The sequence below is a fragment of the Herpailurus yagouaroundi genome, unplaced genomic scaffold (assembly GCF_014898765.1).
Source record: "Herpailurus yagouaroundi ecotype Mexico unplaced genomic scaffold, PumYag 355, whole genome shotgun sequence".
In the NCBI taxonomy this organism is placed as follows: Eukaryota; Metazoa; Chordata; class Mammalia; order Carnivora; family Felidae; genus Herpailurus; species Herpailurus yagouaroundi.
In genome coordinates, this window is record NW_024412572.1 from 1,651,311 (window position 1) to 1,669,434 (window position 18,124).

At 56.3% G+C, this 18,124-nt stretch overlaps 2 protein-coding genes and 1 non-coding gene across 4 annotated transcripts; all 3 read right to left on the minus strand.

The window, feature by feature from the left end:
- Positions 1 to 298: 298 nt before the first annotated feature.
- On the minus strand, positions 299 to 15,285 carry PTPN6 (protein tyrosine phosphatase non-receptor type 6). 2 transcript variants are annotated; one of them, XM_040462598.1, is made up of 16 exons: positions 15,043 to 15,285; positions 10,223 to 10,345; positions 9,816 to 10,010; positions 7,014 to 7,203; positions 6,738 to 6,854; positions 6,538 to 6,651; positions 6,317 to 6,413; positions 5,847 to 5,926; positions 5,532 to 5,681; positions 4,031 to 4,162; positions 3,752 to 3,906; positions 1,645 to 1,712; positions 1,388 to 1,539; positions 1,198 to 1,289; positions 685 to 805; positions 299 to 494 (listed from the first exon to the last, which is right to left on the minus strand). In XM_040462598.1, the coding sequence occupies exons 1-15, from the start codon at positions 15,054 to 15,056 to the stop codon at positions 691 to 693; spliced, it is 1,794 nt and encodes a 597-aa protein (XP_040318532.1). In that variant the 5' UTR covers positions 15,057 to 15,285; the 3' UTR covers positions 299 to 494; positions 685 to 690. The 2 variants fall into 2 exon arrangements, with proteins under 2 accessions (XP_040318532.1, XP_040318533.1); XM_040462599.1 differs by lacking the exon at positions 15,043 to 15,285 and adding an exon at positions 10,432 to 10,587.
- Positions 15,286 to 15,744: 459 nt separating this feature from the next.
- CUNH12orf57 (chromosome unknown C12orf57 homolog) lies at positions 15,745 to 17,475 on the minus strand. The gene is made up of 3 exons (XM_040462605.1): positions 17,213 to 17,475; positions 16,752 to 16,928; positions 15,745 to 15,973 (listed from the first exon to the last, which is right to left on the minus strand). The coding sequence occupies exons 1-3, from the start codon at positions 17,262 to 17,264 to the stop codon at positions 15,822 to 15,824; spliced, it is 381 nt and encodes a 126-aa protein (XP_040318539.1). The 5' UTR covers positions 17,265 to 17,475; the 3' UTR covers positions 15,745 to 15,821.
- Positions 17,476 to 17,569: 94 nt separating this feature from the next.
- LOC121022137 (U7 small nuclear RNA) lies at positions 17,570 to 17,631 on the minus strand. Its single transcript, XR_005786828.1, has one exon. It is a non-coding gene; the product is annotated as a U7 small nuclear RNA (small nuclear RNA).
- Between the last annotated feature and the right edge of the window lie 493 nt (positions 17,632 to 18,124).

An 18,124-nucleotide genomic window follows, 5' to 3' on the forward strand; every position in this document is an offset into this window, starting at 1 on the left:
CATTACAGCACCATTGATTATATTCCCTGTGCTGTAACCTTTCATCATTCTCCATTTTAAAGAAGAGACTGAGGATTCTGGCCCACGGTCACACTCCTGGTGTGTTAAGCAGAGTCCAGAACCAGGTCAGGTCAAAGGTGAAAGTCAAGCTTTTGTGCTTTTGTACACACACACACACACACACACCCCCGCGCGCGCGCGCGCGCGCGCGCGCCGCGCGCGGCTCCCTGCTCACTCCCCCTCCCCCAGTCCCCTTCTGAGCTCCTCAGGCCCAGGCAGTCACAGTTAGAGACCCACACACAGTGATCCTAGGGGCTTTATTTACAAGAGTATAGGGCCTGATGCTGCCTGGAGTCTCGCGCGGGGCTATATACAGGGTCAGGAAGAGGGAAGTAGGGACACAGCCACTTAAATTACAATAGAATGGGGGCGGGCTCCTCAGTTCCGGCCGTGGGTTGGCCCACCGGAGGCCTCTGCAGGGATCAGGGCTGAGGCTGCAAAGAGAAGGGAGGAACGGAGTAAGGGGGTGGCTGGAACCGAACCGGGGAAGGGGAACAAGAAGGTCTGGAATGGCCGGGAAGGGCAGGGGAAGGCCGCAGCTACCGCATCCATCCAGGGGAAAGCACTGGACCCAGCGATACTGGGGGGCAGGGCAAGGAGGAGCCCTAAGCAGAGGGGCCATACCCCGCCTCATTTCCTCTTGAGGGAACCCTTGCTCTTCTCCTTGTCCGCCGACCGCTGCTTCTTCACCTTGTCCTCCTTCTTGTTCTTACTGTGCAAGTTCTCATATACATCCTCCTTGTGTCTGCAGGTGGGGTAGGCAGTTGGCGCAGGTCAGGAGACCGTGCACGGTTACCCAGCTCCAGCGGCCCCGTCTGGCCCACCCCATTTCACAGGTGAACAAACTGAGGCCAGGAGAGAGGAGACCTGGTCACTGTCCTTTCACTAGACTAGAAGCTCCTTGTGGGCAAAGGCTCCATCTTCTACACCAGGAATACTACTGGTACCCAGCACAGGCCCGACATAGACATAGGCCCGACCCAGGAAATACTTGTGAACACAGGTAGTAAGAGTCAAGCTTGAGCTTGAACCCAGGTCTCCCTGACAGCAGCACTTGTCATCTCTGAAAGGGAGGGTCGGGCCGAGGAGGAGGGGGGGGGCGTAGATGCTGGGAGGTGGCAGGCGGGGGTCACTCACTTGGAAGAGGTGCGGGATGCCTTGGCATGGGCGTTCTTCATGGCTAAGGGGTAGGTGATGTTCCCGTACTCTGACTCCCGGCCCTTCTGGGACTGTGGGCAGAGGTGTGGTGGGAGGGCGGTGGTCCCAGCAGGGACCAGGTGATGCCCACGCCCCCCCACAGCTCCGCCAGGCCCCTCTCTACACACACCTGAATGACCTCCAGCTTCTTCTTGGTGGTTTCAATGAACTGGGCGATGGCCACATAGATGAACTTGTACTGCGCCTCGGTCTGCACCATGCCGGAGCGCTGCGCCCGCACCATCTGGATGGTCTTCTGGATGTCGATGTCACAGTCCAACCCTGGGGCAGGCATGGCAGTTGGACCTCAGGCTCAGGCGGAGGAGGGGGTGACCGAGGGGCTGCTCACCCAGCCACCCACCTGCGTCTCCCACGGGTCCCGCTCACCCTTGGTGGAGATGCTTTCCATGAGCATGTCGATGACGATGATAGTGCCCGTGCGGCCAATGCCTGCGCTGGGGAGGGAAGGGGGCGCCGTCAGAGGCCTCACCGGGAAGGGAGAGCCCCGGCATTCAGCTCCAGCATGGTAGCATGAAGAAACTGAGGCTCCAGACAGGTGAGGTAACACTCCCGGGGTCACAGGGCCGGCAGGCCGGAGGCGGAAGTTTCCCTGGTTCCGTACCCACGCACATCACTTCAGCCCAGGGATTTGTAGGCGGGCCGGCTCTCAAGTGCTCCCAGGCCAGCAGGCTGCACCCCAACTCCCCGCGCCACCACTTCCTGCTTTGACGCCTCATTCCTGCTGCGGGCTGCTCCCTACTCTGGAGGATCTAGGAGCCCCAGCCCCATCAAGGTCCTGCCTGCCCCACAGACACTCCGGGCCTCCCCTGGCCCTCTCCCACACCCTTGGCCTGAATGAGGCCTTCCCTGCACCCCGCCCCTGCCCTTCTAAAGTTATATTTAGAGCTTTTTAAAGCAGGGCTTCGTTTCCCTTTTTTTTCTTTTTTTTTTTTCAGACCCTGACGGCAGGGAAAGGGCAGTCCTAGAGACAGCAGGGCACAAAGGGCACTGGGGTCAGGAGCTGTGGAGAGGTGGGGGAGCCACGCAGTAAGGGCTGTCCCCTACCCTGCCCTGTGCCACCACCCTTGGGCAAACAGCCCCGGGGAACCTCAGGACCCCTCGGAGACTGCAGTCCCACCCCCTTTGCTGGGCCCATCAGGCTGGTGACCTGAGTTGCACTGTCTAATTTCAAACCCAGATTGTCAAAAATAACGCCCCCCCCCTTACCCACTTCCTTCCTGTAGCATCTAAATAAAGGCCATGGGGATTTCAAGAAGTGGAAGGGGGGTAGCAGGAGGGTCGTTGTGGGCGATGGGCCTGCCCCTGGAGGCAGAGCAGAGTCCCTTAGATGGCACGTGGGGGGTACCCCCAGTTTCAGCCCACCCAGCCCTGCCCCAGGGCAAGCAGTTGCTGGTGGGAAGAAGGAAGAGTGTGAGGCCCTCGCAGCCTGGGGTCACTTGGAGGGAGTGGGTAGGGAAGCAGAAAAAGCAGGCTCCTGTTTCCCCATTCTCTTCCTGCTGTGAGTTATTAAACCATTCACAGCTCCCATTTCTTCGGGGATTCACTGTATTCCCGACACAGTGACGGGGTCTCATTTAACCCTCAGGGCAACCATAGGAGATCCTGAATTTACAGAAGACGAATCTGCGGGTCAGAGTAACCAAGCAATTTGTCCAAGATCACACAGCCGGTGAGTAGCAGAACTGAAATTTAAAACTACGGTCTCTGTCCAGGAACCTGCACCCACTGCCTCCCATGCACCCAGGCCAGGCGGGCTGTGTAGGCCCATCTACAGGACTCTGCCCTTCAGGCCTGATGGGCGCCCCCCCCCCACCTCCTCCTTGCTGTCCCCCCACCTCCCCGTTTAGCAGGAACAGGGTCTCCTAGTCATGAGGTTCTGCAGTGGAGCTAGTGATGCGTGGGCCCCTCTGGAAGGGATACCACCCGTCGCCACGCAACCCTGGAGGCCAAGCTGGGGTCACTAGCTGGGAAGGGAGAAGCAGAGAAGGCTAAGCGCCCCGGGGGGCTACCGAGGGGAAAATGAGAAAACGTAGGGAGCCACACTGCCCCCAGATGGGAGACGCTTGGGGCCGAGAAAATATATACGCTGAGTAAGCCCGTGTGAAGAAACAACATGACCAGCACCGAGGTCTATTGTGAGTGTCCGTGCAGGCTCTCTCGCAGACCAGCTGGCAAGCTGCCGGGCCTGCTTTCTCATCTGTATGTGGCAGGGCTGGATGAGACGGTACATCCAGGGAAGTCTCGAAGTCTCTGAAGAAGCCACCCCCAGGCACAGGATCAGTCAGTGGGGTGGGTTCAAGCTTAAGTTTCCCACAGGGGTCTGGGGCCGTCAAGGAGCCCGGATGAGGCTGGGATCAGGGGGACGGACGCGTGAAATGCATTAGCTCGGAAAGCAGTGTTTGCGATGAGCAGCACGCGACACTTAGCAGGATTTACTGGCCATCACGACTACTAACTTCATCATTGTTCTCACCTGCAGTGCACAATGATGGGTCCCGCATGAGGCAGACTCTCCTGCCGCTGGTTGATCTGATCCAGGAAGCTGAGGACACCCCCAGGCTCGCTGGGGACACCATGGTCAGGCCAGCTCAGGTACTGATAGTGCCAGATCTCCCGAACCAGGTCCCCCTGGGCAGAGTGCATAGGGCAGTGCCCTCTGTTCCCACACACCGTCCCGTCCCACCCAACCAGACATGAGAGCAGCTCCCAGGAGGGGCCCCGGGAGTGAGACGAGGATGGAGGGGACACTCACATTGTCCAGCGGGGAGACCTGCAAGGTACGGAGTTTGTACTCAGCTGTGTCGTGCTCCCCGCAATTGGTTACTGTGTACGGTCCATAAGCGCGCTGAGTGCCCACCTCTGGCCAATATGGCACACATTTGTTCTGAAAAGGGAGGGTGGAGGTGAGGAGTGAGGCACAGAAGCGACACACAGGGACCGGTTCCAGGCCCTTTGCCAGGTCCTGGGTCCCTGGCGCTGGCCCAGTCAACAACGTTTGTTGGACGAATGGATGAACTGGCCGAGAGTCAGAGACAGGATCCAGTCTTGGCTCAGCCGCCAAGAGGCGATGAGACCTGACCAGCCACTCAACCTTGCAATTCATTCGGGAAACATCTGCAGGTGCGCACGTTGTACGTGAAGTTGCGGAGACCAGGCTGGAGTTGCAGACACAGTGAAGACACGGTCTCTGCCCCTGTGCCTCTAGGAGGTCACAGAGAGGCGAACGGGGTTAACAGAGCCACTCGGGATCAGGGTAGAGGGAGAGACTTATCCTCCCTCCAGGTTACGGAGGAAATCACAGGTGGCTTCACACAAGAGGAAGCATTTGAGCTAGGTCTTCAAAAACAGGGAGTCTGTCCGGCAGAGAGAGTGCAGAGAGAGAGGAAGTCATTTCCTAGCAGAAAGTGAGCTGATGCCAAGGCGTGGAAACCTGAGGCAGGGAGTGTTGTAGCGCAGTCACCCCGCCTTGACGGCCAGGTCTCAGAGTGTGACCTGAAGACAACTGGGAGCCACTGGAAGGTGTTCAAGAGAGGGAGCAGCTTGATGGGGTGTATGCTTTGGGCGGGACCCCTTTGACTCCAGTGCAGAAGTGCCGTAGAAGGGCACGGCCCACAGGCAGGGATACCGGCTGGGTGGCGGGGTAAGGGTGAGGGGCAGACTCCAGAGAGATTTACGAGGCAAGGGAGGACAGGAGGGCTGTGGCTTGGATGGGGACAGGTGGGGGAGGGGCAGGAGGCAGGTTTGCTTCCGGACACTTTAAGAGGTGCCTGGGTGGCTCCATCGGTTAAGTGTCTGACTTCGGCCCAGGTCATGATCTTACAGTTCATGAGTTCGATCCCCATGTTAGGCCCTGTGCTGGAGCCTGGAGCCTGCTTCAGATTCTGTGTCTCCCTCTCTCTTTGCCAACTCGCACTCTCTCTCTCTCTCTCTCTCTCTCTCTCTCTCTCTCAAAAATAAACAAACATTTAAAAAAATTTTTTTTTTTTTTAAGGAAGAAAGCCCACTTAAAACCGGGGTCTGGTGGTCAGGAGCGCCCCAGGTTGGAAGCAGGGATCTGGGAGACAGTGCTTATCCAAGAGTGTCTCTGTGCCTCAGTTTCCCAACAAGGGTTGGACTTTGCCCTCTGAGGGGACTTTCTGCCCTGGCGTCTGGCATTTCTTTGGTTTAATGGCGATGGATAACAAAGCACTGGGGCGGGGGGAGGGGAGGGGGAAGGGGTGGGGATCAGGGGACAGCATGGGACTTGGCCCTACCCGGCCTTTCTCCACCTCTCGGGTGGTCATGACAATGACGCGGGTGTTCTCCTGCCATGCCATCTGCCAGAAGTCGTTGACTGTGGCCTCCAGGCAGCCCTGGCTGGCGATGTAGGTCTTAGCGTTCTCATCGGGGCTTAGCAGCTGGTTCTGGAAGCAAGGGTAGAGAGATGCATCCCAGGACTGTGAGCCCCTGCACCACCACCCTCCTCACCACCTGACTTTGCTACGTGTCTCTGGCTCCAGTACCCCCGTGAGATGGGGAATCCCCAGGGCCCAGCCTCTCCTCCCATGTGACCAGCAGGCGCCACTGACCTTGACGTAGTTGGCATTGATATAGTCGGACCCAGGGATGTTGCTGTCACGTCCCTGCAGGATCACTCGGGTGTGGTCGACTGGGGGTGGGCAGGGAGGAAACAAGATGGTCCTGGGTCAGCCAGGTACTCACTAGCCCCTGGGTCAGACCCTTCCTAAGTTCACAGGCCATTCTTATCTTAGAGGCCAGGAGGCTCTCCGAGCACTGTGGGCAGGTGGGGGCGGAGGATCCACATGGGGAGCGGGGTTGGAGGTCTCAGGAAGGAGGGCGGTGGATGTCTAGTGTGGGGAGGCTCCCTCTGCAGGAAGGAGGCCCTGTTGTGTGGGTGAGGAGGTGGACCCTCCTGGGGCGGGGAGTAGGGACCTTAGGAGATGGAGGGAGGTTGGCTGGGGGAAGGGGAGTCTCCTGGGTGAATGGACGCTGCCCGAAAGTGGGAGGGATGAAGGCAGCCTGGGGGCAGGGTGCTCACACGGAAGAATGTTCTTGTAACGGTTCTTGCTCTTGTTCTCTGGCCTCTGGCCTTCCAGCCGCTGGTGCAAGTTCTTTACCTCCTGCTTCTGCAGACTCTGAGGGGCGAGAGGGGGAAACTGAGTGCCAGCCCCCGGAGGGCCATCCGCGCACGGAGATAAGACGGGGCAGACCAGTGTATGGAGTGGGGAGAGAGGGGACGGGGCCTGAGACCCCACGCACTTCAAACTCCTCCCAGAAGCCGGCTTTGGCTGTGTCCTCCGACTCCTGCTTCTTGTTGAGTTCCAACACCCGATTCTCAATGTCAGCTGCGTTCACCCGAGTGGCATAGTACGGCTGGGTGGGGACAGGTAAGAAGTCAGCGCCCACTTGAGAGCACAGAGCTCCTGGGTCTGAGGGATTGCCAGGCCCGCCCCTCTCACCTGCCGCAGGTAGACGAAGGCACCCGAGGCCTCCTCAATCCCCGTCTTCTTGAAATGCTCCACCAGGTCTGTGAGGCTGTCAAAGGTCTCTGAGCCACCCACCGTGTAGCGTCCACCCTGAGGGATGCCAAGTCAGACCATTCTGCATGACCTGAGTCTCCCTCCCTACACCCCCAGCCTTGGACCAAAGCCTAGGCTGATCCTCCCCACTGCCGGGGCTTTGAGCATAGACAGGAGCCCCGGCAGGATGCCTTCCCCGCTGCCCGGCTGCCTTACCTCACACATGACCTTGATATGAGTGACTCTGAGTGGGGAGCCTGGGCCAGCCTTGGGCTGGTCGCTGAGCACGGACAGCACAAAATCTCCAGGCTGGCTGAGACTCTCACGCACAAGAAACGTCCAGGGCTCACCCTTGGCCTGCAGCAGTGTCTCTGCCTGCCCCCCAGACATGTGACCGTGGTACCACCTATAGAAGGCAACATCAGGGAAGGTGACCCCTAGGCCAAGGGGCAGGCACTGAGCAGAGACATTCACAGAGAAAGGGAAATAGAGTGACTATGATGTGCCAGGCGCTGTGCTACATGCTTTCAAATCCACCGCCATAGTTGGGTCCACTGCTCTCACAAAAATGTTGAGAGGTAGGTACGATCCCATTTTACAGATAAGGAGCCTGAAGCTGGGCCCAAGGCCCTTGGGTGGTAGCCAGGCCCGCCTCTGAGAGCATGAGACAGAGGCAGAGAGGCAAGCCACATCCAGAACAACTGTAGGGGAGAAACCGAGGAAGGGTCTCCATGAAAGCCAGGGCTGAGCTAGGGAAAGAGGAGGGGGACCAAGAGAAGCACAGAGGCCAAACTCTGCGCAGAGAGCAGTAGAGATTGGGAGAGACGGAAGTCACAAGGGAGTCGTGATGGGGACAACTCCCCCCCTGGGTGGCAGGGAAGACAGACAACCCTGCTGGGGAAACAGGGGTGTGGGGGGCTCTGAGGTGTCCAGGGTGACATCACTGAAGGGGAGGCTGGGGCTCAGAGGGGCTCAGAAGGGCAGAAAGCGGAACTAGGACCTTTCCCCAAAGCACACCCCCTTCCCAGGAGGAAACTGTAGCCCCACAATGCCCAGCCCCACAGGAAACCACGTGATGGAAAAAACACAAAACTCCTTCTGGGGAGAGAGTGAGAAGTGAGGGTGTGAGGTTTCCTCAGCCCAGGGACCAGGGGAGGGGGCATTTTCCAACCGCAGGGATGGGGGGAGGAGGGGGGCACCAGTCTGTCTTGCCCCACCTCGCTCCCTCCCTGTCCCCAAGCAGCACCCCAGGCCACCCTGTCCCACCAATCAGGGATAGACCAGGCCCCCCCCCCCCCAGGCAATGGGGAGGGGGCTGATCCTCATCCCCCTGGCCCAGGATGAGGAAGTTTCCATGCAAATGTCAGGCTGACCATAGGCAGAGAGCTAGCCATTGGCGGGACAAATGCAAATTTCCTCGGAGGAGGGGAGGAGGAGAGGCAGCGGGGCCGGGGCTGGGAACACAAAGGGAGGTTTGGAGAAGGAGCCTCCCCCACGCAATCCCAGGGTCAGGGGTGAGCCAGGCATGCTGGCGTCCTGGCGTGGGTCACCGAAAGGGCCTCTTGGAGTCAGTTTCCCTGGCCTGGATTCCCTCCATCCTTCCCTGCCCCCCAGCCCCCAGCTCTGCCCTTCTCCCGCTTCTCCCAAGCCATTTGAAGCCAGGCCCCAGCCTCCTCCCCAGGGGGTCTGCTCAGCTGCTCCTTCCCTCTTCTAGCTCCATCCACAACCTACTGCTTCTCCAGGGCCTCCAGCAACCCATCCTCCTGCAGGGAAGATGCCGGCTTTGGGCAAGGAGAAAGAGAGGTACCGCGCTGAGTTCAAGAGGGTCTAGGTGGCAAAGGCCCCTTAACGTTGCAGGCGGGGCATAGGAAAAGAACGAGAGGGAGCAGATACCCAATAAGGACCAAGGAGGGCCACCATGAGCAAAGTCATCCATGCTTGGGCTTCGCGCCTAGAAGAAGTGGCTTCAAGGCAAATGGGTGAGCGGCTTCATGTTGGCTGGTGAGTGGTGCCCAGCGGTGGGCCCCGGGGCCTTCACCTCAGCCTCACCCAGTTCTAACTCTGAATCAGTGACTTGAACAAAAATACTGATGTGAGTTGGGAGGCACGCATCTCAGAAAGACCGAAAACGGACAGAATCAAGATTCACAATCATTTCAACAATCAACACCCAAATACAGGACATGGGCAAGTTGGCTTGGCCCCAGGAGTGTAAAACAACAACAACAACAACAAAAACAAAAAATCCCTTCGAGTTATCGGGCTGCCCTTCACCTTAATGGAGCTGTCATTGAGATACAGCCACTAAAGTGAGCCATGGTGTAATGCCGAATGTTCTGGTCCTCCACCCCACCCCCCACCCCCCACCATGCTTTAGGGAGACCGCATAGGGAGCAGCCTGCCCAGTCGTGGGGACCACATCTTTGAAGCCAAAGGGACAGGGGAGAAATGCCTTGAGTGTCCTGTGCCCAGGTACTAGGCCCCTTGCACACACAACCATATCGGACAGTTTTCATCTGGTCTGTGTTCTGGTCAAGCTCTACCAAGCCCCCAAAAGCAGACCCGTCATCACTGTGTTGCTGAGATAAGGTATTAAATGTCGTCGTAAATACAAATCTCCTCTGCCCCTCCTCAACATTCGTCTCTCTGTGCACCAACCTGTGCTGGGGGAGAGAGTGGCTAAACGAAGGCCGATTCGGTTCCATAGACGGAAGAGCTTTCTAACAACAGAGCTGGCCTACTGTGAAAGGCGGCCACCAGGCCTCTGCATCACGAGCAGGCCTGGGAGGCCAGCTGACAGGGACCCCGGAAAAGGGCAGGATGATCTTCCCTGCTTTCTCAGGGGTTGAGGGGAAAGGCTATGAGGGGTTAGTGCCCCGAGACACAGGCCCAGGATCACATGGAAGAAAGAGGCCCACGGAGCCCCGGAAAGGATGGGAAAATCAGGGACGGGGTGGGGAGGGGGGGGAAGGCAGCCCACCTCCACGCGGGGGTGGGTCAGGGTATGAAGCCCCTCACCTCTCGCTGGTGGGGTCGGAGCAGTTCAGCGGGTACTTGAGGTGGATGATGGTGCCATCCCGGTCCTGCAGGACACCCTGCTGCTGTGTGTAGTACTCCACCAGCTCCGTCAGTGTCGCAAACTTCTCCCCTCCATACAGGTCATAGAAATCTCCCGAGTTCTGGATCCGAATGTGGGTCACCTGATCCCCGACCCTGCGGGGCACCAGACGGTGAGGCCAGTGGGTGTAAGAGGAGAGGTCGGGACAGAGAGGGGGATGGGCTGGGGTCCTGAGCACGGGGCACACACAGGGACGGGGTAGACACGGAGCGGGGATGGGGGACATGCTGGTGCTGGGGGCTGGGAGGTTGGAACCGAGAACGGAGTTGCAAAATGCGGGCCCTGGCTGGAATTGAGGGCCACCTACCTGACGGAGAGGGAGAAGTCGCCCTGGTTCTTGCGACTGGGCCGAGCCAAGAAGCTCCCATGGACCCCGCGGCCCTTGAGCAGCGTCTCTGCATCCAGCCCACTGAGGTCTCGGTGAAACCACCTGTAGGCCCGGAAGGCAGTGAGGAGAGGTCCCTCCGGCCGCAGGGCACCCTCGCCTCCTGTCTACCGTGGTTCCCGGGACCTTACCTCACCATCCTGGGGGCTCCCTGAGAGGAAGGGGGTGCAGGGAATGAGATGTGCTGGTGAGCCCAGGCAGGCCGCCAACTCCCAGCGCCCAGGCCGCCTCACAGCCCTGGCGGTCCTGGTTCTGGGGCTGCCACTCCACTGGCCTGGGACAGCCGGCAGGGCGGGGACAGGAAGGGGCGCGGCCGACCCCTTGGGGGAACTCACTGTACTTCTCGTTTTGGAGCAGAGCGCAGAAGAGAAGCAGAGCAGGGTGGCAGTGGGGGTGGGGAGGGGGCCCACTTCCCACATGTCGTCTGCCATCAAAGGCTCCAGGAGCATGGCACTCCGCAAGGGTGACGACACAAGAAAGAAGGACGCAAATGTGCCTTGCAGCCCACAGGCGAAGACCGGGCTTCGTAAACGTGAGCCCACTCGCAATCACATGCCAACCCTTCCTCCTCCACCAGCCGCATCCGCACAGCCTTCCCTGGTCCAAGCTAATAATAATGGTGACACTGAGGGGCGCCTGGGTGGTTCAGCTGGTTAAGCGTCCAACTCTTGATTTCGGCTCAGGTCATGATCTCACAGTTCGTGGAGTTGGAGCCCCACATCGGGCTCTGCACTGACAGCGTGCAGCCCGCCTGGGATTCTCAGTCTCCCTCTCTCTCTGCCCCCCACCCCGACTCACTTGCTTGCATGCTCTCTCTCTCTCTCTTTCAAATAAATAAATAAATAAATAAATAAACAAACAAACAAACAAACAAACACTAAAAAAATAACGGTGACAGCCACAACTCTCATTTCACGGAGTCTCCCTGTATGCCAGGCACTGTGCTCTCATGTCATTTATGTGCCTTATCTGATTTATCCCTCATCAGAGCCCCAATGAAGCAGGCGCTATCTTTATCCCCATTTTACAGACAAGGAACCTGAGGCTCAGGGAAGGTAGGGAACTTGCCTGAGGTTAGGCAGTCAGTTAAGTGGTGGTGCTGGGATGAACCCCACAGGGGTTCCAAGGTCAGTGATTTCAGCTCCTGTATGCCAGGCCTTAGGGCTTCAAAGAACAGAGGTCGGGACGTCCTGTCCACTGGGGGTTGCAGGGAAGGGGACACTTTCTAACAGCCACGGCCAAGCAGATGCTTACAAAGGGAGAGGTGCCCTCGCCTCCTCTGACCTACCCATCTGAAGAGGTACCACTGGGGCACTGGGATGGACAAAATAGCAACTGTCAAACAAACACCTTTTCTACTTCTTGCCCTAGTCTTTGTCCCTCTGTGCCCTAACCAGCCAGTGGGGCCAAGGAACAGAATGCAAGGGGAAGCAGAGCTGGGAAAGCAGGTGGGGGTAGAGCTTCCACGCCCCCTGGGGTCCTTCCACCCTATACCTGGGCCATAGGTTCTTGTCAAGGGGGTGGCTCTGAATTAGCCAGAGCTCAGGACTCTGACCAGGGGCCTGTCTCCTGAAGACTGAGGTCCCTGCCATCGACTGATATTCTCAGGGCTGGATGACCTCAAGAAGCCCTACACACTAGAAGGTTCACGATGCTCCCTGTGTGTAATCCCACAGACAAACACAACACGCCAAACCAAAACGAGGAAAGCAATCTAACAAAGGGCACACAGAAAGCTCTTGTACTGGTGGCTTCCCCTAGGGAAAGAAACTAGGTGGCCGGAGGAAAGGGCTGGGAGGGACATTCACCTCTCCCTTGTACCTGTTTTTTTAATGGAAGGGTAATTGACACACAACGTTCCATTAGTTTCTGGTGTAAAACATAGTGATTCGACATCTCTATATATTATGCTCCGCTCACAAGCATAGCCGCCATCTGTCACCACACAACACTATTACGACACAACTGACTGTATTCCCTATGCTGTACCTTTCATTCCCATGATTTATTCTATCCGTAACTAGAAGCCTCCACCTCCCACTCTACTTCATCCATTTTGCCCCCTCCCACCCGCCTCCCCTCTGGCAACCATCATTTTACTCTCTGTGTTCATAGGTCTGTTTCTGCTAGTTGGGTGTTTGTTGTTGGTTTGTTTTTTTTTTTTTTTTAAGATTTTTAAAAAATGTTTTTAAATGTTTATTTATTTTTGAGAGAAACAGAGACAGAAGGCGAGTGGGTTGGGGCAGAGAGAGAGGGAGACACAGAATCCAGAGCAGGCTCCAGGCTCTGAGCTGTCAGCACAGGGCCCGACGCTTGAACTCACGGACTGTGAGATCATGACCTGAGCTGAAGTCGGGTGCTTAACTGACTGAGCCACCCAGGCTCCCCTTAAGATTTTTTTTAAAGTAATGTCTACACCCAGTGTGGGGCTCAAACTCACGACCCTGAGATCAGAGTCACATGTTCTTCCAATTGTGACAGGAGGCACCCCTGTTTTGTTTTGTAGGTTTCACATATAAGTGAAATCGTACAGTCTTTGTCTTTCTCTTCTTTCACTTAGTACAATACCCTCTAGATCCATCCATGTTGTCACAAATGGCAAGATTTTTTTTTTTTATGGCAGAGTAACATTCCATTGTACATATATGCCACATCTGCTTTATCCATTCATCTGTCTATGAACATTTGGGCTGCTTCCATTCCATTCCTTGGCTACTGTAAACAATGCCACAATGAATATAGGGGTGCAGATATCTTTTCGAGTTAGCGTTTTCATTTTCTTTGGGTAAATGCTCAGAAGTGGGGTCATTAGATCAAATGGTGTTTCTACTTCTAATTACTTGAGCAAACTCCATACCGATTTCCACAGCGATTGCGCCAATTTTCATTCCCACCAACAGTGCGCGAGGGCTCCCTTTTCTCCACATCCTCATCGACACTTGTTACCTCTGGTCTTTCTGACTCTAGCCATTCTGACAAGGGTAACGTGGTATCTCATTGTGGTTTTGATTTGCATTTCCCTGACGATCAGTGATGTTGAGCATCTTTTCATGTGTCTGTTGGCCATCTGGATGTCTTCTTTCCCTTATATCGTTTTGAATGTTGTAGCATGTGGGTATGTATTACCTTTATAAAAATGAATAAATTGACTGGGAGGCGGCAATTTCTGGGGAACAACTGGGGTGCTGGGAATGCTCTACGTCTTAATCTGGGTAGTATATACACAGGTGTATGTAAATGTGACATTCATCAGGCCGTACGCTTAACATTCATGTGCATTCTGTATGCTAGACCTCAATAAACACTAAGGAAAAATAGTAACAAAGTGTTAAAGCTGAACTGAAGTATTTTTCCTACAATGACTACTTTATCACTTTTCGAAATATCAAACATCGGTTCTCCCCCCCCCCCCCAAAAGGGGCTCTCCCCGCCTTCCCCTTCTTTCTGGTACCTGGGAAGCTTGGTCTGTTTACCGTATGACCTAATACCGACCATCCCTTGAGTCCTGGACTTTGAGCCCCGTCAAAAGGCCATGAACGCCTTCCCGGAGCCAGGGGCAGCAAGAGCGTCTGCGGAGTCGGCCCTGCCACAGTGGGGTCCACAGCCAATCTTGCCAACCTTCGAATGTTCAAAGGCTAGCACGCCACCTCATGCAGAGTTTGTGTCGAGTAAACAAGCTCATCGACAGCCACGTACATGCCTGATCCCAAGTTCAGCTCCTGTTTTTACACACACACACCCGGCTTGTCACACACACAGGACACACATATACAAACACAAACAGTCCCACGCACGCACCTCGCCATCCTCGGCCATCTACACACATACCCGGCCCGGTGCAAATACCCGCACACGGACACACCATCCTGACCGCATGTGAAGTTGTGGGTCCACGCCTCCCTCCCCACTGCTTTACTCTGCTTGGGGCACCCTGTTTCCTGTTTCCTTTGTCCCCACAGGAGGGCCTCTGCTCAGGGGTGCTGGGCTCTTGGTCACCACATGACTGGCTCTTCCTCACATCCAGCTCTCAGGGCACATGTCACCTCTTCAGGAAAGCCCTCCTGGATCCCTCCAGTTAGGGACGCCACTGGCACCCCCGGTCACTTGCTAGCACATGAAGCTGTTTTCACGTTTCTGCAGAACACTCCTGAGAATCTAAAAGTGTCCTATTTACTGGGTTCTTTGTGTAGTCTGCTGCCTCCCACTGGAATGAAGCTCCGTGAGGGCAAGGACCCCATCTTCTTCACTCCATTATTGCCAGCACCGTAAAAGGTACCTGGCACAGGTGCCCCGGACGCATCTGTTGAATGAATGATGCATGGGAGGGGGACGCAGAGGGGCACCGAAGGAAAGTAGAATGAACACCAGACGTTGGGAAGTTACATGGGAAGAAGGGGGAGCTTTCTCAGGTCTGCCTCCCAGACACATTATGTTTCAGATGATGTGGGTGACCCAGGGTTTCTGGTAAGCAGACAGCAGAAGCAGGAGGCCAGAGAGTGAAGGGAAACATGCAATGGGGAGAATAAATACGCATCTGGTCGGGGGAAACGAGCTAGACAGAGAAAAGGAGGAGGGGGCAGAGGGGCATGAATGAGCCTAGAGTTCCTCAAATCTTGAGGGAGGGACAGGAAGTAGATCGCCCTTATGGTCGCACACCTGCCAGGAATGAGCAAGAACCCTCCCTGCCCCTCTCTCCCAAACTAAGAGGAGGCCGTGGCAGCCAGGTGGAGCCGGGGACTTACCCACCGGACAGCATCTCCCCAGAGGGATGGGGGAGTCACAGGCAGAGGGCCACAAGGGGTGGGGCCGAGCCTGGGCGCAGCTGTGCACAGTAGCCCCAACAGGTGAGGAAGAACACTGGGAACTCAGCTACTTCCTCCTTGATGCAGCCCTCCAGGCCAATGGCACCACAGCGACAACGACGAGCCCCCTGACTAGTAATCCCTGAAAAAGGGACAGGTGGGCGGGGCTGGCCTCAGACTGCCCACAGAGGCCGGACTCTACCTCCAGCCCCGCTGGGTAGTCCAGGGCCGTCGTCCTGGCCTCCTTCCTTTGGGAGGGGAGGAGCCACTTGGAGCTCCACCTGGAGCTCAAGCTGACAGAGCAGCTGGAGGGAGGGCGGGTGGAGGCAAAGACCAGGAAGTAACCCTGGCCAAGGGAACACCAACCAATAGGGGAGCCTCCCAGCACACACACAAGCCAGGGGGCCTCAGGAAAAACCCAGGAAGAAGAGGTGCCACCTGTGCAGGCCTGACCACCCACCCATCCAGGGTGTTAAGGGGCAAGTCCTTCCTCCCACCGTGCCCTGGAGCAGGCAGAGTTGGGCCCAGCAGGAACCTAGGAAGGATCTGGACAGGGAGTTGAAGCAGCCTGGAATGGCAGAGGGAACCTGGGGCCAAGCGGTGGAGGTTGTCAGGGTCACAAAAGACTGACACTGAGGCTATGTCACAGGCATGTTTATTATCCTCTGGAACATCAAGGTCTTCCCTTCCTGGGCAGTGTCCCAGGGGAGGGCCGACCCTCAGGAGGCAGCCACGCTGCCACCGGGAGCAGGCCCGTGGGGCGGCAATGTCATGGGTGGCAGGAACAACGCCTTCAGCTTGCCCGACAAGCTGGCAATCTCGGGATCCTGGGCTTCATAAGACTTGACCAAGCGGGCAAACTTAAGGACACCTGCAAGGGGAAGTGGAGCGTCAACCCACACCCCCAGGGGACAAGTGTGCCCCAGACATCAGGAGGGGGCAGCTTGAGCCTGAGTCACTGGTTGCTCCCCCTCTAGTCAGGGAGCTGTCTACAAAATAAGACACAAGCAGTCCTCTGCCCTGTGTCGTTTGGGTGAACCATTTCCAGGTCTATACCCATCACAGCTGGATGGGATGCACTGAATGAAATATCCCAAAGCAGTGTGTGTCTCATGATCAGGTGAAACATTTTAGCAATTTAGTCACAAGAACCTGAAGCATGAACATCCACAAGATCTCAAGTCTATAACCTGGACACAGGAGGGCCATGGGCCAACTGGGCTGAATCAATAAGCACCTTTGGGGAACACCATGATCTCATCAAGGAAATTAGCCAGCCAACCCTCCAAAAGAGACTAGCTAAAACACGTTGGAGGGGCTGCACAAGTGCACTGTCACGCAGACATCCAACTAGAGCTATCGGAAGGGGGTTCCAGTCCAGCTCTGCTGTGACCTCAGGCACTTAGTTTACTGCTAGAGTCTGTTCCCTCATCTTAAAATGGGGTAACAGTATAATTACGGGTAACTGCAAACAGCATTTAAGACTTCGCCTGGCACAAGTTCACAGGAGACCCTTGGCTCTGCCCGCCAATACTGTTCGTCAGATTGTGGCTGCCTCCGTGTGGCAAGATGAGGGAGGACGGCTCAGGGACCCGATGGATCGAGCGCCCTCTCCCGGACCCACTCACCCCGACCCTCATCCGACCCACCTTCCCCGTCGCAGCTGAAGCCATAGGCCTTGATAACCTCCTGCTGAATCTGCGTGGCCACGGGCAGCACGAATTGCAGCATTTTGCCCATGTCGTTGCACGCGTTGTCCCGAGCCTCGTCCATGCGCACGGCGTTCTCCGGGGCCGAGAACGCCTGGATGACCTCGGCCAGGACCACTGTGCGGCAGATGCATCCCCGGGTAGGCGTCAGAGCATGGCCGGCGGGCCCAACCGAAAGCGCAGGGAAGAGGGCAGGGAATTAGTGGGCTGAAGCCATAGTAACCCGATAAACTCGGCCTAGATTCCCTCGCTCTAGGGGCAAGGACCCCTTTTGGGGGAGAGAGAAAGATGGTATCCTGTGCCCCCATTTCCCGGCGGCGCAACTACACCTCTCGCTCCGTACCCTCCGCCCGCGCCCTTCTCCAACAGGAAGCCCACCCGGTGGCTAGAATGCTTCTCACCCTTGGCTTGCTCGGCACTCAGGGCCGCAGGTTGGGCCGAGGCGGACGCCATAGGGTAACAAAAGCTGCACGTGCAGCCGAACCAAGGAAATGCACGGAAAAAACGATCAGCCTGCTAGAGCGACTCTCGAAACTGACGGGGGTGGAAGGGAAGCAGCATCAGCAGCAGCCGGAAGCCTCGCGGTGCAGCGCAATATTAAACGCCAAAACGCCTTAAAACGAGAGATGACCCAACTGGACTCGATGCCATTGGGAGGTAAAAGAAAAAAAAAAAAAAAGAAAAGAAAAAAAAAAAACCTAAAAGCGAAAACCGCTCCTAGAACCGAAGTAGCTCTGTTGTTGAAAACGCACTGTGGAGGGGGTCTTCCGGTAAAAACCGGAAAACCTGCTAGACAAATTCTAAAAGAGCTGTAACACTACAGGAAGTGGCCTGGAGAGAACATGGGATATCCATGAACGCCACTATTGGTGAGGGTGAGCTCAGTGTCGAGTTTTCTAATTCTGATTGCTGTATAATCAACGAGGGACACTATAACTTTCAGAAGGAAAGACAGGGGAAAAAGAAACTTGTTTATATCATCCATTTCTAGAGTTTGTGAACATTTGATTCGGACCTATGCAAATGAACCCAAAGCTGATTGGCTGGGAAAGCTGGTCACACCCCCTGCAGTTTTTGAGAACGATGTGATTCGCTGCAATAAACGCTGAGCGCTGAGGCGGCCCCCGTGCTTGCCTAAAATGGCCTTGTGCAGGGGTGTGCGCTCCAAAGTAACGCCCTCCAATTTCTCTTCTCTTCCACACGTTTGAAATGGTCACCCACTTCCTCCTCAAACCAAGGAGTACTTAAGAATCCAGACTTCGAATCGCTTTATCCTAGTGGAACTCCGCCCCTGCACCTCCGCTTCATAACCG

What these genes read in the sequence shown, in the direction of transcription:
- CUNH12orf57 (XM_040462605.1), bottom strand. Translation starts at nt 17,264, where the DNA reads ATGGCGTCCGCCTCGGCCCAACCTGCGGCCCTGAGTGCCGAGCAAGCC. An exon ending in GAGTGCCGAGCAAGCCAAGG is followed by an intron (nt 16,929 to 17,212) that starts GTGAGAAGCATT and finishes TCTGCCGCACAG; the next exon opens with TGGTCCTGGCCGAGGTCATC. An exon ending in CTTCAGCTGCGACGGGGAAG is followed by an intron (nt 15,974 to 16,751) that starts GTGGGTCGGATG and finishes TTCCCCTTGCAG; the next exon opens with GTGTCCTTAAGTTTGCCCGC.
- PTPN6 (XM_040462598.1), bottom strand. An exon ending in AGAAGCTGGAGGTCATTCAG is followed by an intron (nt 1,290 to 1,387) that starts GTGTGTGTAGAG and finishes CTCTGCCCACAG; the next exon opens with TCCCAGAAGGGCCGGGAGTC. An exon ending in GCATCCCGCACCTCTTCCAA is followed by an intron (nt 806 to 1,197) that starts GTGAGTGACCCC and finishes CCCCACCTGCAG; the next exon opens with ACACAAGGAGGATGTATATG.